The 23,504-nt window shown below is 49.6% G+C and overlaps 1 protein-coding gene across 5 annotated transcripts in view; it reads right to left on the bottom strand.

Moving 5' to 3' along the window:
* The window catches only part of GLB1L3 (galactosidase beta 1 like 3), a 46,724-nt gene extending 24,185 nt beyond the window's left edge, over positions 1–22,539 (bottom strand). For 2 of the 5 annotated variants that reach the window (XM_050755952.1, XM_050755953.1), the window contains exons 1-9: positions 21,758–22,539; positions 21,046–21,171; positions 20,634–20,846; positions 16,401–16,469; positions 15,773–15,868; positions 13,854–13,962; positions 13,336–13,428; positions 8,818–8,899; positions 6,926–6,990 (exon numbers count right to left, since the gene is read on the bottom strand). In XM_050755952.1, coding sequence (XP_050611909.1) covers positions 6,926–6,990; positions 8,818–8,899; positions 13,336–13,428; positions 13,854–13,962; positions 15,773–15,868; positions 16,401–16,469; positions 20,634–20,846; positions 21,046–21,171; positions 21,758–21,780 — 876 coding nt within the window. In that variant the 5' untranslated portion in view covers positions 21,781–22,539. Of the gene's footprint in view, positions 1–6,925; positions 6,991–8,817; positions 8,900–13,335; positions 13,429–13,853; positions 13,963–15,772; positions 15,869–16,400; positions 16,470–20,633; positions 20,847–21,045; positions 21,627–21,757 lie in introns of those variants that run through there. The other 3 variants (XM_050755949.1, XM_050755951.1, XM_050755950.1) reach the window with 2 other exon arrangements.
* Between the last annotated feature and the right edge of the window lie 965 nt (positions 22,540–23,504).

The raw sequence follows: 23,504 nt of genomic DNA, 5'->3' as shown, positions 1-23,504 counted from the left end.
CAGCTGTTCTGAGGGGAGATTCGGGAGAATCCTGGGCAAGTCTCTGTTGCGGGCTGAATTGCGTCCCCCAAACAAATTCACATGAAGGCCTAACTCTCAGTACTGCAGAATGTGACTGTGCTTGGAGACAGGGCCTTTAAAGAAGTAATTAGGTGAAAGGGAGGCTGTTAGTGTGGGTCTTAATCCCATGTCACTGGGGTTCTCATAAAAAGAGGAAGTTTTGACACAACAGGGTCTCATGTTCACGGCAGAAAGACCACGCGAGGGCACGTTAAGAAGGTGGCCACCTGCAAGCCAAGGAGAGGCCTCAGAGGAGAACAGCCTGTGGATGCCTTGATTAAAAAGGGGTCAATAGGATGGGCACTAATCCAGTATGTCTGGTGTCCTTGTAAGAAGAGGAGATTAGGGCCGGGCGCGGTGGCTCAAGCCTGTAATCCCAGCACTTTGGGAGGCCGAGACGGGCGGATCACGAGGTCAGGAGATCGAGACCATCCTGGCTAACACGGTGAAACCCCGTCTCTACTAAAAAATACAAAAAACTAGCCGGGCGCAGGTGGCGGGCGCCTGTAGTCCCAACTACTCGGGAGGCTGAGGCAGGAGAATGGCGTGAACCCAGGAGGCGGAGCTTGCAGTGAGCTGAGATCCTGCCACTGCACTCCAGCCTGGGCGGCAGAGCGAGACTCCGTCTCAAAAAAAAAAAAAAAAAAAAGAAGAGGAGATTAGGACACAGACACACACAGAGAAGAGACCATGTGAGGACACAGGGAGGAGAAGATAGCCGTCCAACAAGCCAAGGAGAGAGGCCTCAGAAGAAACCTACCCTGCTAGCACCTTGATCTCAGACATCTAGTCTCCAGAATGTGAGAAAATAAATGTCTGCTGTTGAAGCCACACAATCTATGGTCCTTTGTTATGGCAACCCTAAGAAAGTAACACAGCTTTCTTTCTGATGTTGGCTGAGGGGAGGGAGCCACCGCCACTGCCAGACCTTCTCCCAGCCCATCTTCCCTAGGGAACAAAAGCCCTAATCAGCTAAGAAACAGCACAGAAGCTGTCACTTAAGGGCAGCTTAACTGGATAAAATCCATTGCATCTGGGAAAAGGGATGGGAGATGCCCTATCCTTGGGAAAGAAGGAACACAGGCTAAGATCAAATCTGCCACTAGAAGAAGAGCAGGAGCAGGAGCACCTGCAAAGGCCACACCGCTCAGACCCAGAGACAGCATCTGCTGACAATAAGGCATAATCAGAACATCAGGGAAAGCCTTTCTCCCTCACCAGCAGGCTAACCAAGCTGGAGAAAAAGTAACACATACTATAGCTGAGAGAGTCACAAGCAACAGATTCTCTGTGGGACACAATGCAAAGGTGAGACTCAGAGGGGAAAGCAGACATAGAGAAAACAACCTCTGCCTAACCAGCACTTGCCGTCAACACAAGATACCACCAGAAACATTTGAAGCCCATGATGCACAAAGGATAACACAGCAACAACAAACCTCACAACTAGCCCAACTCCAGACTAGAGGAACACAAAATCCCACATGGCATAGCAGAATGAAAGGTGTGCTGATCTCCAAGACAGTATCCATGTCCTATACATGATGTGCAGATTTCAATAAAAAATTATGAGACATACAAAAAGGCAAGAAAAGAACACAGTTGGAGAGATAAAGCAATCATCAGAAACAGACTTAGATAAGACACAGATGTTGTAACTATCACACAAGGAATTCAAAATAACTATGATTAATATATTTAAGCCTATCATGGAAAAGGTAGACAGCGTGCAAGATCAGATAGGTAATTTTGGCTGAAAGATGAAAACTATAAGAAAGAAGCAAATGGAAATATTAGAAATCAACAACATAGCAAGAGAAACGAAGAATTTCTTCAGTAAGTTCATCGCGAAACTCAACAGGCATGAGGAAGGAATCAATGAATTTAAAGATAAGTCAGTAGAAATTAACCAAACTGAAAAATAAAGAGAAAACAACACAGTGGGAAGGAAAACAGCATCCGAGCGTTGTGAGACCATACTAAGTGATCTGATGTACGTGCAATTTGAACCACAGAAGGTGAGAGAGCAGAGAAAATATCTAAATAAGTGATGGCTCAGAATTCTACAAAATTAATCACCTAATCTTGCATTCCTAGGATGAATCTCACTAGAATGTAACTGTGTTAGTCCATTTTCACGCTGAAAAGACATACCTGAGACTGGGAAGAAAAAGAGGTTTAACTGGACTTAGAGTTCCACATGGCTGGGGAGACCTCAGAATCACGGCAGGAGGTGAAAGGCACTTATCACACGGCAGCAGCAAGAGAAAATGAAAAAGAAGCAAAAGTGGAAACCCCTGATACACCCATCAGATCTCGTGAGACTTATTCACTATCATGAGAATAGCACGGGAAAGACCGGCCCTCATGATTCAATTACCTCCCACTGGGTCTCTCCCACAACACATGGGAATTCTAGGAGACACAATTCAAGTTGAGATTTGGGTGGGGACACAGCCAAACCATATCAGTAATGTATTATCATTTTACATATTGCTGGATTCAATTTGCTCATCCTTTGTTGAGAATTTTTGCTTCCATGTTCAAAAGGGAAATTGGTCTTTGGTTTTCTTTTCTTTAGTTGCTTTCATTTGATTTTGGAATTAGGAAAATGCTGACCTCATAAAATGAGTTTAGAAGTATTCTCTCCCTTTTCTATTTTCTGGAACATATTGTGTAGAATTTTTATTATTTCTTAATGTTTGGTAAATTTCACCAAACCACCGATCCAAGAATCTCCTGGAACACCAAGCATCATAAATTTTAAGAAACAAACCACATATAGGCATATTACACTGAAACTTCTGAAAACTAAAGACAAACAGAAAATTCTAAAGGTAGCCAGAAGAAAAAAGACCAAGAAAAAAAGATAAGGATTAATACTGACTTCTCATCAGAAACCACGGAAGTAGACCAATAATGAAGGGACATCTTTCAAGTGGGGAATTATGAAGATACTACTGTACAATCCTAATCCTACCTACACTGAGTGTGATTAGTAGTTTCAGGTTAATTTTTAAATGTATATACATATATTTCTTTCTTTTTTTGTTTTTTTTTTTGAGATGGAGTCTCCCTCTATTGCCCAGGCTGGAGTGCAATGGCACGAACTCAGCTCACTGCAACCTCTGCCTCCCAGGTTTAAGCAATTCTCCTGCCTCAGCCTCCGAGTAGCTGGGATTACAGGCACCCACCACCATGCCCAGCTAATTTTTGTATTTTAGTAGAGACAGGGTGTCACCATGTTAGTCAGGCTGGTCTCAAACCCTTGACTTCAAATGATCTGCCTACCTCAGCCTCCCAAAGTGCTGGGATTACAGGCATGAGCCACCGTGCCCGACCTATATTTTAAATTCTAAGTCGACAGCTACAATTTTTTAAACTGACATAAGTAGTAAGTCTACAGAATAGATAAAATGGAATCAAAAAATTATCAATTAGCTCCAGAAAAGGGAGAAAAAAACAACAAGAAACAAAGTACAAAGAAGAAAAGAATTTGCAAAGAGGTAAATTTCAATCAAACCATCTCAATAACTACTTTAAGTGTGAATGATGTAGCCACATTATCTTAAAATACAACAACTGTCAAATTGAATTTTTTAAAGCAATATGTAAATATACGATGTCTACAAGAAATCCATTTTAAATATAGATTTTAAGGTATATAAAAAGCAAAAGGATAAAGACATGCCATGCAAATACTAATTAAAAGAAAGCTAGTTGCTATATTTACATCAAAATAGAGTTCAGAACAAGGGAGAGGGACATTATATAATGATACAGCAGCCAATCTTCCAACAAAATATCATAATCCTAAATGTGAATGCACCTCAAAACAGAGACAAAAACTAATAGGCCTAAAGGAAAAATAAACAATGATTATATTTAGAGATGTCAACATTCCTCTCATAATAATTGATGGAATGAGTAGGCAGAAAATCAGTAAGGATAGTGATTACTTGGCCAATATCATCAATTAGCTTGACCTGATGGGAATTTATAAATAGATGTAAACTACACATTACTCTCAAATGTACATAGAACATTCACCAAGAATGACCATATTATGATCCATGAAACAAACCATAACAAATGTAAAAGAACAGAAGTTATACAACTATGTTCTTGGGCCTTAACAGTATTAAACTAGAAATCAGTTATGGAATACTAGCTGGAAAATCCCCTAAGATTCAAAAATGAAACAGCACACTTCCGACTGATGCATGGAATAAAGAGTCTCAACGGAAATTTTTTAAAATGTTTTGATGTTTTGAACTCAATGAAAACACAGCCCATCAAAATTGATGAGATGCAACAAAACTAGTACATACAGAGAAATGTATAGCATAAATGCATATATTAGAAGAAAACTCCCAACTCAGTAAGCTAAATTTCCACCAGAAAGACCAAGTGAAAGAACAAATGCAATCCGAAGGCAGCAGAAGGGACAAAATGCTCAAAGTTCAGAGCAGAAACCAAAGAAGTTAAAGACACAAAAATAACAGGGAATCAGAATCAAGCCGAAAGCTGATTCTCTGCAAAGATCAATAAAAATTACAAACTTCTAGCCACACTAACCAAAATAAATACACAAAATTAGCCATATTAGGACTGAAAGAGGAGTCATCACTAATGACAACAGACACATCAAGATAACAAGGGATTATCACAAACAACTCTATGCCCATGAATTCAAAACTTTAGATGGAATAGAATGAAATGAGTAGAACAAATCCTTGAAAGACATCAACTACTACAACTCACTTAAGAAGAAATAACTTAAATTTTCCTGTATCTATTAGAGAAATTGAACTGCAAGTTAAAATTCTTCTAAAAAGGAAAACTTCAGGTCCAGGTAGTTTCAGTAATGAAAGTTACCAAACATTAAGAAACACTAATAATTCTACACTATCTGTTCCAGAAAACAGAAAAGGAGAGCATACTTCCAAATTCATTTTATGAGGCCAGCATTATCCTAATTCTAAAACCAAACAAATACCTTTTAAGAAAAGAAAACCAAAGACCAATGTCCTTCATAAACATGGAAGCGAAAATTCTCAACAAAAATATGAATAAACTGAATCTGGCAAAATAGAAAATGATAATCGCTCACAATCAGATGAGATTCATTCCAGGAATGAAAGACTGGTTCAACATGCAAAAACCGCAGTCACCGTATTAACACACTAAAGCAGGATGGCCGTTGGTTTTGACTATGACTGTGCATATATGACAGCCAAGCACAATCCAGTCAGCTATCGAAGGAAATAAAGCACTGAATCGTGCTACAACATGCATAAATGGACCTCAAAGAAACCTCAAAAAACACCACCCTGTATGAAAGAAGCCAGATGCAAAAGACTAAATACTGCATGAGCCCACTTATGTGAAATGTCTAGAAAAGGTAAATGTATAGAACTAGAAAGCAGATTGGTAGCTGCCCAGGCCTGGAGACGGGATTAACTGCAACGAGCATTAAATGCAATGAACATTTTGGATTGTGGTGATGGTTGTGGAAATCTGTGTGTTGAATTACATGCTTACAATGGGTGAATTTAATGGTGTACAAATGAGATTTCAATTAAGTTGTTAAAAGAAAGTGACAAGAAAAAAAGAACAAAAAGGAAGAAAAAGACTTAGCAAAGGTATTGAAAAACTAGAGATAGCCACAGATCCACAGAGCTCTGGCAGGGCCCCTGCCTTTCACCAAGTTGGAAACTACAGAAATTGATGAAAATCCAGGCGCAGTGGCTCTGCCTGTAATCTCAGCACTCTGGGAGGCCAAGGCGGGTGGATCACCTGAGGTCAGGAGTTTGAGACCAACCTGGCCAACATGGTGAAACCCCATCTCTACTAAAAAGTACAAAAATTAGCCAGGTGTGGTGGCAGGTGCCTGTAATCCCAGCTACCCGGGAGGCTCAGGCGGGAGAATCGCTTGAACCAAGGAGGCGGAGGTTGCAGTGAACCGAGATCACGCCATTGCACTCCAACCTGGGCAACAAGAGTGAGACTGTCTCAAAAAAAAAGAAATTGATGAAAAAACGAAATAAGGTTCATGACTCTTATTTACAACATAGGTGGAGGCTGGGGACAGAGCTCTGGAGCTGCAGAGGCTTTGGCTAGGCCGGGGGCCACAGTGTGCGGGAATGGAAGGAAGGCCCTCAGGGGCGGTGTAGTGGGGCTGGGAGCGCAGGCAGAGGCTCACAGCGGCCCAGTGGGCCAAGGCGTGGGGGCTGGATGGCATCCTGGGCACAAAGGACAACCAGGAAAGGGTGGTAAGCAGAGGAGACTGTGACCAGGCCTGTTGAAGCCTGCACTCTAGTTGAAGCGCGCACTCTAACTAGTCTAGAGAAACGACCGATGGACTCCCCGACGCTGGGCTGTGGCTTTTCCTTCTTTGTAACTGTCACGGGAGGTCACCCACTGAGAGGAAGGTGGGAGCCGCTCAATCCGCGTCTGTTAAATCAGCGCAGGTACAACCCTCGTCCCTTCCCACGATGTGTATGCCGTGGCGGGACAGGCTAACCCCACGAGAACTCCCTGGGAGGCCTCCATCAGCAACGCGCACAGCCTTCTCAGCTCAGTCTTCACAGGGCCAAGGCAGGAACGTCGTCTCCCGCTGATTCCGTCACCCCTCGCCCTGCCCACTCATCTCCGTGACGTGCTCCACAAGCGGAGGTGAACACGCGGCTCCCCTCCTCCCTCCGCACCCCAAAGGCTCCCCACATGGCCTGGAACCTGCCGAGGACCCAGGAGGAAACCTGCGCTCTTCTTGTCAAAGCTGTTTTCACGGAACACCAGTTACCCAGGCGAGGGCGGTCATGGCAGGAGCAGCTGTAAAACCCGCCCGTCTGAAATGTCTTACCTGGACTTTATGAAGCTGATTGAAGGTATTCCGCTGAACTTTTTGCAAGTTGATGGCGGCCAACACTGCACAAATAAGAGAGGCCCGACTGAGGCGGCTCCAAGCACCTTCAGGAAAGGGAAGGAACAGGAACCCGCCCCCGCCCCCGCCCCCGCCCCCGCCCCCGCCCCCGCCCCCGCCCCCCCCGCCCCCGCCCCCGCCCAGACGCACGAGGAAGGAAAGAACCCGCCCCCCCGCCCCCGCCCCATGCACGCGGGAGGGAAGGAACCCGCCCCCCGCCCCCGCCCAGACGCACGAGGGAAGGGAAGGAACCCGCCCCCCGCCCCCCCCCCCGCCCAGACGCACGCGGGAGGGAAGGAACCCGCCCCCCGCCCCCGCCCCCCGCCAGACGCACGCGGGAGGGAAGGAACCCGCCCCCCGCCCCCGCCCCCCCCCCAGACGCACGCGGGAGGGAAGGAACCCGCCCCCCGCCCCCCCCCCCCCCGCCCAGACGCACGCGGGAGGGAAGGAACCCGCCCCCGCCCAGACGCACGCGGGAGGGAAGGAACCCGGCCCCGCCCAGACGCACGCGGGAGGGAAGGAACCCGCCCCCCGCCCAGACGCACGCGGGAGGGAAGGAACCCGCCCCCCGCCCCCCCCCCCGCCCAGACGCACGCGGGAGGGAAGGAACCCGCCCCCCCGCCCAGACGCACGCGGGAGGGAAGGAACCCGCCCCCCGCCCCCCCCCCCCCCCCCCAGACGCACGCGGGAGGGAAGGAACCCGGCCCCGCCCAGACGCACGCGGGAGGGAAGGAACCCGGCCCCGCCCAGACGCACGCGGGAGGGAAGGAACCCGCCCCCGCCCAGACGCACGCGGGAGGGAAGGAACCCGGCCCCGCCCAGACGCACGCGGGAGGGAAGGAACCCGGCCCCGCCCAGACGCACGCGGGAGGGAAGGAACCCGCCCCCGCCCCCCGCCCAGACGCACGCGGGAGGGGGAAGGAACCCGCCCCCGCCCAGACGCACGCGGGAGGGAAGGAACCCGCCCCCCGCCCCCCGCCCAGACGCACGCGGGAGGGAAGGAACCCGCCCCCGCCCAGACGCACGCAGGAGGAGCGCAGGCTCAGCAGTGGGGATGGCGAGAGGCTGCCCGGATCGCACTCTGCCACGTCCAAAGGGCTGCCATGGCCATCGCCACATCCCTGACACTTGCACGGACACTCATTGTTAACATTAGCTACACTCTGTGCAGGGAAGTGAGCCAGGCCAAGGCTCCCTGACATGATTAGACCGGAAACGGAACGCAGCTTCCTGGCCCCAAGCTCAGCACGTGTTCCAGTGTACCACGCTCCAGTGGAAAAGCCGCTGCTAAGGAGGCACAAGGGCAGCCGCCGGCAGCAGCCCGCCCCACCGGCCTGCTCACACCCGGGCGTGTCCCTCACTATTGCCATCTGATGAGTCCGTCCTGAATCTTCCTGCCACTTAATTCTCTAGGATCTCCTAAGTGTCCACACGGAGCCTTGGGCGGTAGGATCCCAGGAACGGGACAGGGTCTAGGCGTGGTTCCTGACACAACACCCATCTTCTGGTTCTCCCTGTGGTTTCCCACGTTAGTGGAGACGGCCCTGATCCCAAGCCAGGCCCTGTACTAATGCAGATTCCTTACCACAGAAAAACTATGGGAGATGGAAAGGCATCCTGAGGACAGAGGAGCTCCAGTGCTGCTGTGATTAAAGACAGCAGGAGCAAGGCCAAGAGACGGGGCTGGTGAGCGGCCCTGAACCTTGACCTTGAGTCCTGGACACGGGAAAAGGAGGCATCAAGATGCACTTGTTTTTCTCTGGGGTGTGTTCAAGATTTACACGGGCTAGCTGAAAGCCTTGTTCTTCTGTGAACTAACTCTAAATGTGTACCTCCTTTGGTGTGGCCACTCAGCACATTTTTCTCACCATCGGAGGTCAAGAGAAGCTCCACAATCCCTCTTCTCAGCAGAGCCTGTTGAGAAAATTAACCAAAATGAACCCAATTCCCTCATTCCATTGCGAAAAAAGAAATACATACAGCTCCCCATACTCATGGGTTCTGCATCCATGAATTCTGCAATCACAGTCAGAAATGTTTTTACTTTTTTAATTTTAAATTTTTTTTTTAGAGACAGGGTTATTGCAGGAAGTCAGGGACCCCGAACGGAGGGACCGGCTGAAGCCACGGCAGAAGAACATAAATTGTGAAGATTTCATGAACATTTATTAGTTCCCCAAATTAATACTTTTATAATTTCTTACGCCTGTCTTTACTGCAATCTCTGAACATAAATTGTGAAGATTTCATGGACACTTATCACTTCCCCAGTCAACACCCTTGTGATTTCCTATGCCTGTCTTTACTTTAATCTCATAATCCCATCATCTTTGTAAGCTGAAGAAGATGTATGTCGCCTCAGGACCCTGTGGTGATTAACTGCACAAATTGTTTGTAGAGCATGTTTGTTTGAACAATATGAAATCTGGGCACCTTGAAAAAAGGACAGGATAACAGCAATGTTCAGGGAACAAGGGAGATGGCCTTGGACTCTGACTGCCGGTGAACTGGATGGAACAGAGCCATATTTCTCTTCTTTCAAAAGCAAATAGGAGAAATATCGCTGAATTCTTTTTCTCAGCAAGGAACATCTCCGAGAAAGAGAATGCGCCCCTGAGGGTAGGCGTATGAATGGCCCACGTGGAGCCGGCCATCTTTTACCGTCGAAGCCAAAGGGATGAAATAAGCCCCTGTCTCCTGTAGCGCTCCCAGGCTGATTAGGATGAGGAAATTCCCACCTAATAAATTTTGGTCAGACAGGTTGTCTGCTCTCAAACCCTGTCTCCTGGTAAGATGTTATCAATGACAATGGGTGCCTGAAACTTCATTAGCAATTTTAATTTCACCCCATCCTGTGGTCCTGTGATCTCGCCCTGCCTCCACTTGCTTTGTGATATTTTATTACCTTGTGAAGCATGTGATCTCTGTGACCCACACCCTATTCGTATACTCCCTCCCCTTTTGAAAATCGCTAATAAAAACTTGCTGGTTTTACCGCTCAGGGAGCATCACGGAAATTCCGACATGTGATGTCTTCCCCAGACACCCAGCTTTTAAATTTCTCTCTTTTGTACTCTTTCCCTTTATTTCTCAGACCAGCCAACGCTTAGGGAAATAGAAAATAACCCACGTTGAATATTGGGAGTGGGGTTTCCCCCAATACAGGATCTTGCTGTGTTTCTCCAGGCTGGAGTGCAGTGGCATGATGATAGCTCACTATAATCTCAAACTCCTGGATTCAAGCCATCTTACCACCTCTCAGTCTCTTTGAGTAGCTAGGACTACAGACACACGCCACCATATCCAGCTAATTTTTTTTCTTTTATAGAAACAGGGTCTCACTATGTTGCCCAGCCTGGTCTGAAACTCCTGGCCTGAAGTGAGCCTCCTGCCTTGGACTCCCAAAGTACTCAAATTACAGGTGTGAGCTACCATACCTGGCCAAAAATATATTCCTTAGTTGCATCTGTACTGAACATGTACAGGCATTTTTCCAATCATTATTTCCTAAAGAGTAATATATAGCAACTATTTATGTAGCATTTACATTGTATTGGGTATTAGAAGTAATCTAGAGATAAGTTAAAGTATATGGGAGAGGCCAGGCACAGTGGCTCATGCCAGCAGTTTGGGAGGTTGAGGCAGGCAGATCACTTGAGGTCAAGAGTTTAAGACTAGCTTGGCCAATATGGTGAAACCCTGTCTCTAATTAGCCAGGTGTGGTGGTGCATACCTGTAATTCCAGCTACTTGGGAGGCTGAGTCACAAGAATTGCTTGAAACCAGAGGCGGAGGTTGCAATGAGCCGAGATCATACCAGCCTAGGTGACAGAGTAAAACTGTCCCAGAAAAAAAAAAAAAAAAAAGCATATGGGAGGATGTGCATAGGTTGCATGGAAACGCCACACCATTTTATGTCAAGGACTTGAACATCGACCGATTTCGTGTCCATGGGGGCCCTGGAATCAATCCTCCATGGATGCCAAGGGACGACTACATGAGGAAATTGGAAACTAAACAGAGCATGGTTCAGTTGGGTGAGATGTGAGCTAGACAAGGGTTTGAATTCAGAGTCTGACCTTCTGCAACTTAGTAAATTGGGGGAAATCACTGTCTGTCTCAGCCTGGTGATTTTTGTGGGGAATGACCCTAAAATCGGTCGAGTGTGGGTTCTGACATCCCATAACCAAAGCCTCCAGGAACAATGGGCTGAGTTTACCAGGAAATGCCCTGGAAGAGGATCTAAGTCACTGAAAGAAGGAAGACGACTAGGGAATCACTCTGTGCTGGAAGGGGAGAGGCTGCAGCTGTGGGGTCCTGAGAACCATCAGGGACTTCACCAAGCTCAGGTGCTGCCCAACACTGTCAGGGGTACAAGGAAGCTTGCCATGGCTGCAGGGATGGGGAGATCTCATCCGAAAAACCATGGTTACGAGGCCAGATAGCCAGGGCCCGGCTGTGCGTCTCCTGCGTTCATTGAGCCACATCTGGGCCTGGGATTGGAGTTGAATGGTAATTTTTTTTTCTTTTTTTTTTTTTTTTTTTTTTTTTTTTTGAGACGAGTCTCACTCTGTCGCCCAGGCTGGAGTCCAGTGGCACAATCTCGGCTCACTGCAAACTCCATCTCACAGGTTCAAGTGATTTTCCCGCCTCAGCTTCCCAAGTAGCTGGGATTACAGGCATGCACCACAACGCCCAGCTAAATTTTGCATTTTTAGTAGAGACAGGGTTTTGCCACATTGGCCAGGCTGGTCTCAAACTCCTGACCTCAGGTGATCCGCCCACAGCAGCCTCCCAAAGTACTGGATTGTATGCGTGAGCCACGGAGCCCAGCCAGTAAATTTTAAAATCAAGAACAAACAATGCTGGCTGAATACAACTGATTCAGGGCAGCCATGCAGCCCCTGGGAAAAGTTAGGGAGGGAAATTACTCTCTGACCTTGTCCAACTCCAGAAGCCACAGCTGCAGGGCGAGAGCCAGCATGTGGATGAAGTCCAGCTCCACCCTCCTCCCCACTTTGCCCAGCTGGGGACCCCTCCTCTTCCCCTCCCAGCCTCCAGACAGGTCTCCGTGCAGGCACTGCTGCAGAGGCAAGGGTGGAGTCAGGACGGCTCAGGCCCACCGTGCAGCCCTGCACCCTGCTTGGCAGCCCAAGGAGGGGTTCAGTTGAGACTGAACTCTCATCAGCTTCCTGAATGTGGGAAGTCAGGGGCCAGCAGCGGCTGAGCCACCAGGAAGGACAGCAGGCAGAACTGCAGTTATTCCCTGGCCTGAGACGTCCCTCCATGAAGAAGCAAGGGGGACAGAAGAGATGACGTTTGTCTTACAGGCCAGAAAGCTTCAAGCTGAGAGTCACATCACTAAATTCTTGAAGCGTTATTTACAGTGGAGGAAGATTCACCAACCCCAGCTTTAATGAGAACCGTGGGTCACAGAGATAGGAAGCAGAAAGGAATAGCCCTTTAACGCCACGTTCTGTCTTCTAATAAAGTTATTTAAGTACATAGTGATTGTCCTGACTGCTGTGCATTCACAGAGAAAATGAACTTGATCTACAGTTGAACCTTGAACACCACAGGTTTGAACTGTGCGGATCCACTTATACTCGGAATTTTTTCAATACAAGTTAACTCCCCTGCCTCCCCTGCCACCTCCTCCACCTCTTCTGCCACCCCTGAGTCAGCAAAACCAACTCCTCCTCCTCCACCTCTTCTGCCACCCCTGAGTCAGCAAAACCAACTCCTCCTCCTCCACCTCTTCTGCCACCCCTGAGTCAGCAAAACCAACTCCTCCTCCTCCACCTCTTCTGCCACCCCTGAGTCAGCAAAACCAACTCCTCCTCCTCCACCTCTTCTGCCACCCCTGAGTCAGCAAAACCAACTCCTCCTCCTCCACCTCTTCCTCCCCCTCAGCCTGCTTAACATGAAGATGATGAAGATAAAGACCTTTACCATGATCCATTTCTGCTTAATGAGAAGTCAATATATTTTCTGTTACTTATTATTTCCTTAGTAACATTTTCTTTTCTGAAGCTTACTTTATTGTAAGAATACAGTATATAATAGATATACAAAACCTGCATTAATCAACTGTTTATTATCGGTAAGGCTTCCAGTCAACAGTAGGCTATTAGTGACTACATTTTCAGGGAGTCAAAAGTTATATGCAACCTTTCAGCCACGCAGTGGGCCAGCACCCCTCAGCACCTCGTGTGCACAGGCCAGTATTCTCAGAATGCACAGTGCCCAGCCCAATCACCCATGCATCCAGGAATCAGAAAAGCACACCAGAAAAGAGACAGATGGAGGAAGGAGGCATGTAAACATGGGGCCAAACCAAGGCCCTCTTACCTTGTGGAGATACGGCATGTAGGTTTTATCCTTATTGAATGAGCCATATTCATTCTCCACTTGCACCGCGATGACAGGGCCTCCCTGGCGGTACTGAGAGAGAAGCAGAGGAGGGTTAAAGAGTGAGGCTATTTGGGGCAAAAGTCTGGAGTCTCTGGGCTTGCTGCTAAAGGCTGCACAGCTGGTGTGGCAGGCTCTGATCCACGGCCCCCGCGGTCTGCGCGCTCTGCTCCAGCACTGGAGTTAGTCTGCTGGGTCACTTGGCTGCTGTGGGAGCCACCATTCCCAGTGCGTTACAGACACGTAACTGCCACAGTTTTCCCTGTTTCTCACACTAGCTACTTAAACTTGAGCCCTCAAACCTACAAATGCATCTGCTTCCCCGCCAATCCCATCCATATTCCCACCTCCCTCCTGCCTTAGGGTTATGCCACCACTTTTATGTGGGTCCCACGACCTTCCACTGCCTGATCAGGAAAATGCATGTAAGAAAGATGCAGAAGATAATTTGGCTTTACCTGGAGAGGAATCACTCTGGGAATCAGGTGGTCAAAATACTTCTCAACTGCTTCAGTGAAGCCCTTGTTGGTTGTCCTCAACAGTAACCGGGGGTCTTGCAGGAGCCAGCTGGGGGAGAGAGGGGCAGGCTCAGGGTCTGAGACAGGATGGGAGAGGGAAGGAGGAGAGGGCTCAGAGCTGCCCCAGCTCGCCCAGCACGTCTGCCCAGCTGCCTCACACCCATGGTCCTGGAGCACTCAGGGATCCTGGAAAGATCTGTGCCTCGTGAGACTTTCAGACCATTCTCATTGACTTTTGGGATTTGAAAGCAAACACCCGCCTCCACCTCCAAAGCACTTCGCAACTTCAGAAGTGCCTCAGCTCCGTTTGGTGTGACTGAGGGTCTGGCCTGTCAAGTCTCTTACAGTCATGTCTTAAAGAGCTTTTCCGGCCGGGCGCGGTGGCTCAAGCCTGTAATCCCAGCACTTTGGGAGGCCGAGACGGGTGGATCACGAGGTCAGGAGATCGAGACCATCCTGGCTAACACGGTGAAACCCCATCTCTACTGAAAAATACAAAAAAAAACCTAGCCGGGCGAGGTGGCGGCGCCTGTAGTCCCAGCTACTCGGGAGGCTGAGGCAGGAGAATGGCGTGAACCCGGGAGGCGGAGCTTGCAGTGAGCCGAGATCCGGTCACTGCACTCCAGCCTGGGCCACAGCGCAAGACTCCGTCTCAAAAAAAAAAAAAAAAAAAAAGAGCTTTTCCTTCTGCCTTTTGTTGAACACTCTCCATTCTTTTTCAGTTTATTGAAAAGATTTTTCGGTCGGGCGTGGTGGCTCATGCCTATAATCCCAGCACTTTGGGAGGCCGAGGTGGGCAGATCACCTGAGGTCGGGAGTTCGAGACCAGTCTGGCCAACATGGCGAAACCCCTGTCTCTACTAAAAGTTCAAAAATTAGCCGGGTGTAGTGGCAGGCGCCTGTAATCCCAGCTACTCAGGAGGCTGAGGCAGGAGAATCGCTTGAACCCGGCAGGTGGAGGTTGCAGTGAGTCGAGATCGCGCCACTGAACTCCAGCCTGGGTGACAAGAGCAAGACTCCATCTCAAAAAAAAAAAATTCTTGGGGACAGAAAAGTTTCGTTAGGCACACTGTCACATTTCCACTAAGAGCTAAGGCTTCAGGCTCAGGGCAGGAGCCTACGTGCCAATGACGCTCTGCCTTCTCCAGGTCACTGGGGAAGTGCCAGGCAGGCCTCCAGTCAAGCTATGCCGGGAGTCACTGATTCCCAAAAACTCCACTCCCCTCAGCTCAGGCTTTCTCTGCCCCTAGAGAAAACAAAGGCCTCATCTGACCCTGAGGTGCAGAGGTGCTCACCGGAGGCAGAGCCCCAGATTCCCCAGGAAGCCCTGCCCACCACAGGGGTAGCAGACAGCAGTCTTGGAGACTCACCCTGACCCTCAGCAGTCTGGGCTGGGGGCCAGAATCACAGAGGCAAGAACAAGGCAAAGAAAAGCAAGAGGGAAGGGAGGGGAGCTGAGGGTGGTCTCACTGCATGGAAAGGCAGCCCTCCCCTCACAAAATAAGCGAAAGATCAGAAGTTTTCAAAACAAGCCCAGAGTCGTCAGAATCTTCCCTTGCAGGCCTTAAAGCTTCCGGTCCCTTTCTTCCCAGGGCATTTTGAGAAGGACAGAGGGGGCCACAGCCCCTCCTGTGTGGGGAAAGAAGAGTGGGAGCCTCTTGTGACCACCTCTCCCCGCGCACACCCTCTTGACCGCAGTACCGCAGGCTTCACAGACAACGCAGGCGCGGTGCGTGGCTTGGGGCGGCACACCCCTCATCAGCTCCGTCAATAAAGTTACTTTCCTTGTTACTAGATAGAAATTCACGAAAGCAAATACTTCGTTAGAACCACAACTCTGGGATGGCAGCCCCGCTTACCTGGGCAAGCCCCCGAGGTCCATCTCACTGCAGATGTAGGGGCCTGGACGCAGAATCACCCACAGCCCGATCTCCGCAGCCATCAGGACGAAGGCCCTAGGGAGGTCCACATCGTCAGCCCCTCCCATGACGGCCCAGGATGAGGCCGGGTGGGGGCCACACACGTCACAGGGTGGAGCTGCCCGGTGGGGTGAAGGGACAGCTTGGCCCCACCCGCAAAGAGCGGGGACTCCCACACTAAGTCGGTGGCCTGAGCTGCTCCCAGCCTCAGAGCCTCTGCACAGCCCCATTGGGGGCCTGAGGAGGAAGGGTGACAGCCAGGGCACAGGGGTCTTAACAGTGAACCTGACCCAACAGCCTTGCTAGCCTAGAGGAGCCGCCCTGCCCCAGCCCAGGCAGCCGGACCCCATGCAGAGTCGGGCGGCTCCCGGGTCTTCTGCCCCTCTGGGCTGCAGTGGAGAAGTGGGGCCCAAAGGCTGCAGGCCCAGCAGGTCATGACTGGGGAGCATCTAGGTCCCGGGTACAGGTCCTCTCGCAGTCCTAGAACAGGACTCCAGACCCAGGTCCCTCCCAGCCACCTCTCTGCCCCTGCCCCTGGCCAGGTCACAGAAGCAGCAACACCACGTACTCCAGGTCCAGGTTCCCAGAGAAGTCAAATTTGCCTCTTTCTGGCTCATGCAGGTTCCACGGAACATAGCTAGAAGAGGTGAAAGGGAAGTATGATGAGTATCTTCTTATTTCTTCCTCCAAATTGTTAGGTCTGCCCCAAATCCAGGCCAAAACCATGCATAGCTCTATTTTGAAATAAGTTGAAGTTTCCAATGGAAATTAAACCTCTGTTACGCTAACTATGACTAGCTTTAATAGTTTCTTGCTCTATTATCCAATTGTGGTTCAAGGTGCCAATTATCCTGTGATGCTAGATTTCTTGGGATTTATATATAAATTCTTCCACTCACTGCCCTATTGTAACACCCATTAAAAGTATAAACTAAAGAAGAGAACAAAAACAAAAATGTCTACATCTGCCTTACACAGTATTGCTATGAGTTAGTCAAAATAAGAACGAATGAGGAGTTTCTGTGAAGATAGTGGAGACACAGTAAATCTAGTAAGGGTACTACCTTTAGACCTTAGCAAGAAGGGCCCCCACAGGATTGGCTATGAGTAAAAATTTTATTAGGTGTACTAGGCATAGTTCGCTAGGCAACTGTCTTTTTTTGTGCCACTGGCAACATATTTGAGTGTTATCCCCCTTAACATCGTGTTTCCTCTAAGCCCTGTGGTTTTTATTACGCAGTTTTATGCAGCGCAAAGATTTGTGACGATACATTGTAGAAGTGACTGTATGAACCACCAAGAAGACATACTACTCATGGCCTTCTATGAGCTCAACAGCAGAGCTTGTTGTATGTCGTCAGTTACAAGGTAGCTTGTTGTAAGTAAAGGAGAAGCTGACTGAATTAGAGAGGACGTGGATACATCAGTTACCATCACAGTGAAAAGATTTAAAGTACCCCTCTGAGAAACAAAGAAAATAAGCAGGAAAAAAAAAAAAAAAAAAAAAAAAAAAAAAAAAAAAAAACTTGTAAGGATATAGATTTGAACTGCATAATTAACAGGCTGCATTTAATAAATAAGGAGAACCCAGTAGCCAACAGATGGAGCATTTACATTCCCTTAAAAAGTGCATCTGTAGAACTAAGTATGAAAAAAGAATGTAAAATTTAAAAGACCAAAATTTAAAATGCATGAAACAGTTGTAAACATTTGCATGAAACAGTTGCAGGTACTATGTCACAAAGTAAATCTCAGCAAATTCCAAAAATCTGTATCACATAGTCCATGATCCCAAGACAAATGCAAATAAATTTAAAAATCACAGTTAAAAATAGTAAAAATTAAAATAAATAAAACAGAAAGCATATTCCCAAATAGCTAATGGAAACAACATCAAAACTTAGGAAATATTGGAAAATAAATGACATTCAAAGCACTGTATAGCAAAATATGTAGGCTATGTAACCAAAGCAACACTCAAAGAAACATTCGTATCTTTGAATGAATATATTAGAAAACACAAAAGACTGGAAGTAAAAGAAGCTAAATATTAACTCAGGGAAAAAGAAGGAGGAGGAGGAAACCGAGGAGGACAGAGAAGAGAAGGTACTAAATTTAATAAAGTAGAAAAGGAAATTACATTTAACTCAGAAACTGTGACATAGAAATCCGAAATATACAGAGTATTAACAAAGCTACAAGCTAGCTATTTGAAAAGACTAAATAGAAATAGATAAGATTAAGAAAAAAACAAAAAACAGCCAAAATACACAATGCGATGTATGTAACTTCCAAGTGAGTACAGGAAAGAAAGGAAAAATTTCTTAAGTCCCAGTGGGTTCAAAAGAAGAAAGAAGGCCAGGCGCGGTGGCTCAACACCTGTAATCCCAGCACTTTGGGAGGCTGAGGCAGGAGGATCACCTGAGGGCAGGAGTTTGAGACCAGCCTGACCAATAGGGTGAAACCCCATCTCTACTAAAAATACAAAAATTAGCCAGGCATGGTGGTGCGCACCGTAATCCCAGCAACTCAGGAGGCTGAGGCAGGAGAATCACTTGAACCTGGGAGGTGGAGGTTGCAGTGAGCAGAGATTGCACCACTGCACTGCAGCGGGGATGACAGAGTGAGACTCCATTAGAAGAAAGAAAAGAGGGCCGGGCGCGGTGGCTCAAGCCTGTAATCCCAGCACTTTGGGAGGCCAAGACGGGTGGATCACGAGGTCAGGAGATCGAGACCATCCTGGCTAACACGGTGAAACCCGGTCTCTACTAAAAAAATACAAAAAACTAGCCGGGTGAGGTGGCGGGCGCCTGTAGTCCCAGCTACTCGGGAGGCTGAGGCAGGAGAATGGCGTGAACCCGGGAGGCGGAGCTTGCAGTGAGCTGAGATCCGGCCAATGCACTCCAGCCTGGGCGACAGAGCGAGACTCCGTCTCAAAAAAAAAAAAAAAAAAAAAAAAAAAAAAAGAAAGAAAAGAAAAGACAAGGGAGGGAGGGAGGGAGGGAGGGAGGGAGGGAGGAAGGAAGGAAGGAAGGAAGGAAGGAAGGAAGGAAGGAAGGAAGGAAGGAAGGAAGGAAGGAAGGAAGGAAGGAAGGAAGGGAGAAAGCAGGATGTATTCAAGAAGAAATAGAGGACGTGAGTTAATAACCATTCAAAGAGCTATGTTGTCCCAAAATCCTTCACCTCACAAACCACAAAAGGTAGTAGTAACAGAGTTTACAGGTGAATCTTAAAAAACTTTCAGGGTAAAGATAATTCTTGTGCAAAATATTTTCAATAACTAAGAAAAGAAGATTTACTCACTTTATGAGCTTATTATAAGATTGATTCAAGGCCGGGCGCGGTGGCTCAAGCCTGTAATCCCAGCACTTTGGGAGGCCGAGACGGGCGGATCACGAGGTCAGGAGATCGAGACCATCCTGGCTAACACGGTGAAACCCCGTCTCTACTAAAAATACAAAAAAACTAGCCGGGCGAGGTGGCGGGCGCCTGTAGTCCCAGCTACTCCGGAGGCTGAGGCAGGAGAATGGCGTAAACCCGGGAGGCGGAGCTTGCAGTGAGCTGAGATCCGGCCACTGCACTCCAGCCCGGGCTACAGAGCAAGACTCCGTCTCAAAAAAAAAAAAAAAAAAGATTGATTCAAAACTGGACAAGAATACTAACAAAATAAAATTTTAAATGAGTTTTGCTTATAACATAAACACATTTGAAATAAAACACTAGCAAATAAAGTCTAGCAATCTGTGTGTATGTAATGTGTGCATCTCTCAGAGCCAAGCAGAGTTTGTACCAGAACCATATGGCTGCTTGACTATCAGAAAAATTGTCGATGTAATTCAGCAATTCAAAAGAAGGGTGAAGAAAAACCACATTGTCCCCTCAACAGATGCAGTAGCAGCTCTCAACAAAACTCACGATTATTTCTGATTAAATTCTTTGCATTTTAAATGAACCAGTTGTCAATTTACTGCCTCTCAGCTTCAAATTCACCCTTCAATACCAGCTCTGCAATAAGGCACAGGGCCCTCTAAGCATCTTCTCCTCTACAGTGAGTGTGATGGTAAGCTTGCCACAAGATGGTGGAGGCAGGCCCTCAGGAGGACGGGGCCTCTGATTCTGGAGCAGTTTTGCATTCCTATGGTCATACAGGGTGGCTGGTCAGTTGTATACAGGTATGAGGACAACCATGGTGTTTCCTTTTAAAGGGTGAATTGCTTGAGTCCAGGAGTTTGAGACCAGTCCAGGCAACAAGGCGAAACTCCATCTCTACAAACAATTCAAAAAACTAGCCTGGTGTGGTGGCATGCACCTGTGGCCCCAGCTATTCAGGAGGCTGAGGCAGGAGCATCACCTGAGCCAGAGAAGTAGAAGCTGCCATGAGCTGAGATCGGGCCACTGCACTCCAGCCCAAGCAACAAACAGAGCGAGACCCTGTCTCAAAAAAAAAAAAAAAAAAGCATGTATCTGTAAGTACATATTTATCCGTAAGTGTGCCTTAAGCTTCTGTCATTAAACTGAGCGCTCCCAAGGGCTCCTGGTGTTCCTTCACTAGACGGACAGATTCCTGAGGAAATAACCTTCTCCCTTGAGATTCTCCCACGAACCCCTATCCAAGTTTTTGATCACAGAGCAAGCTCAGCATGAGACGTTAAGTGACAACTGGACGCTTAGGCATAAAACGTATGTGCTGGAAACGACTGTGCGGAAGGGCAAGTCCTCACGCTGGGCCCCCAAAATCGGAGGCTCTTGCTACCCTGCGCTTGTCGGGGAACAAGATCCCGGAGGTGAGGGCAGCACTCACGTGGTGACAGTATTGAAGCCACAGGCCCTCAGCTTCAGCAGACGGTCCCTCCAGTACTCCCTGGGCACCCGGAAATAGTGGATGGAGCCCCCGCAGATGAGGAACCTGTGGCCCTCCAGCGTGAAGTGCGGCTTACCCCGCCCTGTGCTTGCAGTTCCGAGTCCCACAGATCGATTCTTCAGCTCCAGAGGGGTCAGATGAGACCAGTTAAACCTGGAGGGCGCGGGCGAGGGAAAGAAAGTGGAAAGGGAGAGAGAACTCGGGAGAGGGCTCGGGGGGACGGCTGAAACCCTAGCGAAAAACAGAAGTTCTTGTTAGTAGGACGTGTTCTGTGCACAATCGCGATATGATTCTCTCCAAGAAAGGTGAGGTCGCTCCCCTCCCGCCCCGGGAATGCGGCTCTCAGGCAAACCTGGGCTGGGGCGGATGCGCTGTTCCAAGCATGAGGCTCCCTTCCTGCTTAAACCGAGGAGCAAAAGCTGGTAAGATAAACGGCAGGAAGAAGACGCCCACCATTCTCTTCCAGGAGAGGCACGGGCTGGAAGGAGAAAGGAGAACAGTGACAAGGGGAAGGTGCTGGCCCCACCAAGCGCCGAGGGCCGCGAACCTGTGCCGGGGGCGTTTTAGAGGCCGGAGCCAGGGAGTGGGCCCGCGACACAGGCGGCTCTTCTGGGCGGGCCCAGGGCCAGGAGAGCGCAGCATGGAGGCCGGGGACAGACGTTCAGTCCTAGACCCTAGAGACGGGGCTGGGCACTGCGGGTGGGTGTCTGGGAGAGGTGGAGGCGGGCGCACTCCACCACCAGGTTCAGGAAGGACACGGTGTCCAGCCGCTGGAGCCCCCGGCCTGCGTCCCCAGCCCTGATTTTCTGGCATCTGGTGAACAGCCCCTCCGCAGGGTGGGGGTAGCAAGGGGATCTGCAGAGGAAAGCTGCGGAGAGCAGGCTTAATGACGCGGCTTGGCGCGGCGCACGCCTGGGGCGCCTGGCTGGCCACAGAACCCGGGGAGGGCGGGAGGCTCTGGCCACAGAACCCGGGGAGGGCGGGAGGCTCCGAGGCACGCGCTGGGTGGTGGGTAGCCCGGGAGGGCGCGCTGGGCCGCCGCCGGGGCAGCGGGGATCCGTCACCTGAGGAGGGGCGGGGACTTCATCGCGGCGAAGCCGAGGAGCGGAGGGTCCCTTGCGGCCGCCGCCCCTCTCCGCTGCCCCCGACGCCGCGCTCGGGCCGGGACTCGAACCCGGTTCCGCGGGGCCGGCTCAGGTCTGCGCGCTGCGCGTGTAGCCGAAGCAGAAATCCGTTCGCAGGCGCGGACGGCGGATCCCGGTCCCAGGAATGCGCGTCGGGCTCCGCACCGCGAGGACAGCCGAGCTGCGCCGGCGCTCCAGGTGTCCCCGCAGGTGGTTCGGGCGCCGACGCCTCTCCGCCCTCGGAGGGAACGCGGGAGGGCCCTTGGGTTAACGCCCCGACCTTGGGCTTCCTGACCTGGGTGCACAGCCAGCTGGCACAGAAAGGCCGGCGTGTGGGAGAGAGGCGGAGAGAGCCCAGCGCTGGGCAGGGCCGGCAGCCTCCGTGCTGCGCGCACGACTGGAAACGACCTGCAGATCCTAAAACAAGGATTCCACAGACGGCCACGAAGTACAGGGGAGAGTCCCTGGAGAATTCTAGTTTCCCCACACTGCTACCTCGTGGTAAACGAGTGAGAATTAGAGCGCAGAGCTTTGGGAAGGCGGTTCCCTCGGCGGGAGCGCCTGAGCACAGCTTCACGCAGGTGCAAGCGCTGAGGATGCTTTGGTGACAAAGTAGCGAGACCTGCAGGAGGCAGGCCCGGGGGGCTGTGGACGCAACGGGGAGCTGCTCAGACCCTTCCAGAAAACAGGGGGGACTATTCAACGGTTTCCAGCAGAAACTAAGCCAGGTGTTCGTTTTACGGAGATTACTGGCTGCAGGGTGGAGGCTAGATGGGAACAGACCTCCTCTCATGGTGGTTAGTAACGCTGCCCAAGAGGAGGGCACGGGTCCGGGAAGACTTGGGAGGTTAAACCAGCAGCTCCGAATAACTGAGCTCATGAGGTCGGTGATACTGGCAGGTCTCTGAGCCAAAGCTAAGCCATCATATCCCCTGTGACCTGCACGTACACATCCAGATGGCGGGTTCCTGCCTTAACTGATGACATTCCACCACAAAAGAAGTTTGGGAGGCCGAGGCGGGCGGATCACAAGGTCAGGAGATCGGTGAAACCCGTCTCTACTAAAAATACAAAAAAAAAATTAGCTGGGCGCGGTGGCGGGCGCCTGTAGTCCTAGCTACTCAGGAGGCTGAGGCAGGAGAATGGCGTGAGCCCAGGAGGTGGAGCTTGCAGTGAGCCGAGATCACGCCACTGCACTCCAGCCTGGGCAACAGCGTGAGACTCCGTCTCAAAAAAAAAAAAAAAAAAAAAAAAAAAAAAAAAAAAAAAAAAAAAAAAAAAAGAAGTGAAAATGGTCTGTTCCTGCCTTAACTGTTGTCATTACCTTGTGAAATTCCTTTTCCTGGCTCAAAAGCTTCCCCACTGAGCTTGTGACCCCCACACCTGCCCGCCAGAGAACAACCCCCTTTGACTGTAATTTTCCTTTACCGACCCAAACCCTATAAAACGGCCCTCCCCCCATCTCCCTTCGCTGACTCCTTTTTCAGACTCAGCCCGCCTTCACCCAGGTGAAATAAACAGCCATGTTGCTCACACAAAGCCTGTTTGGTGGTCTCTTCATAGGGATGGGCATGAAATTTGGTGCCCTGACTCGGATGGGGGACCTCCCTTGAGAGATCAATCCCTGTCCTCTTTCTCTTTGCTCCGTGAGAAAGATCCACCTACGACCTCGGGTCCTCAGACCCAC

The sequence above is a fragment of the Macaca thibetana genome, chromosome 14 (assembly GCF_024542745.1).
Source record: "Macaca thibetana thibetana isolate TM-01 chromosome 14, ASM2454274v1, whole genome shotgun sequence".
NCBI lineage: Eukaryota > Metazoa > Chordata > Mammalia > Primates > Cercopithecidae > Macaca > Macaca thibetana.
The sequence above is the reverse complement of the archived record's forward strand: the minus strand, read 5'-3'. Positions and strand labels throughout refer to the sequence as shown.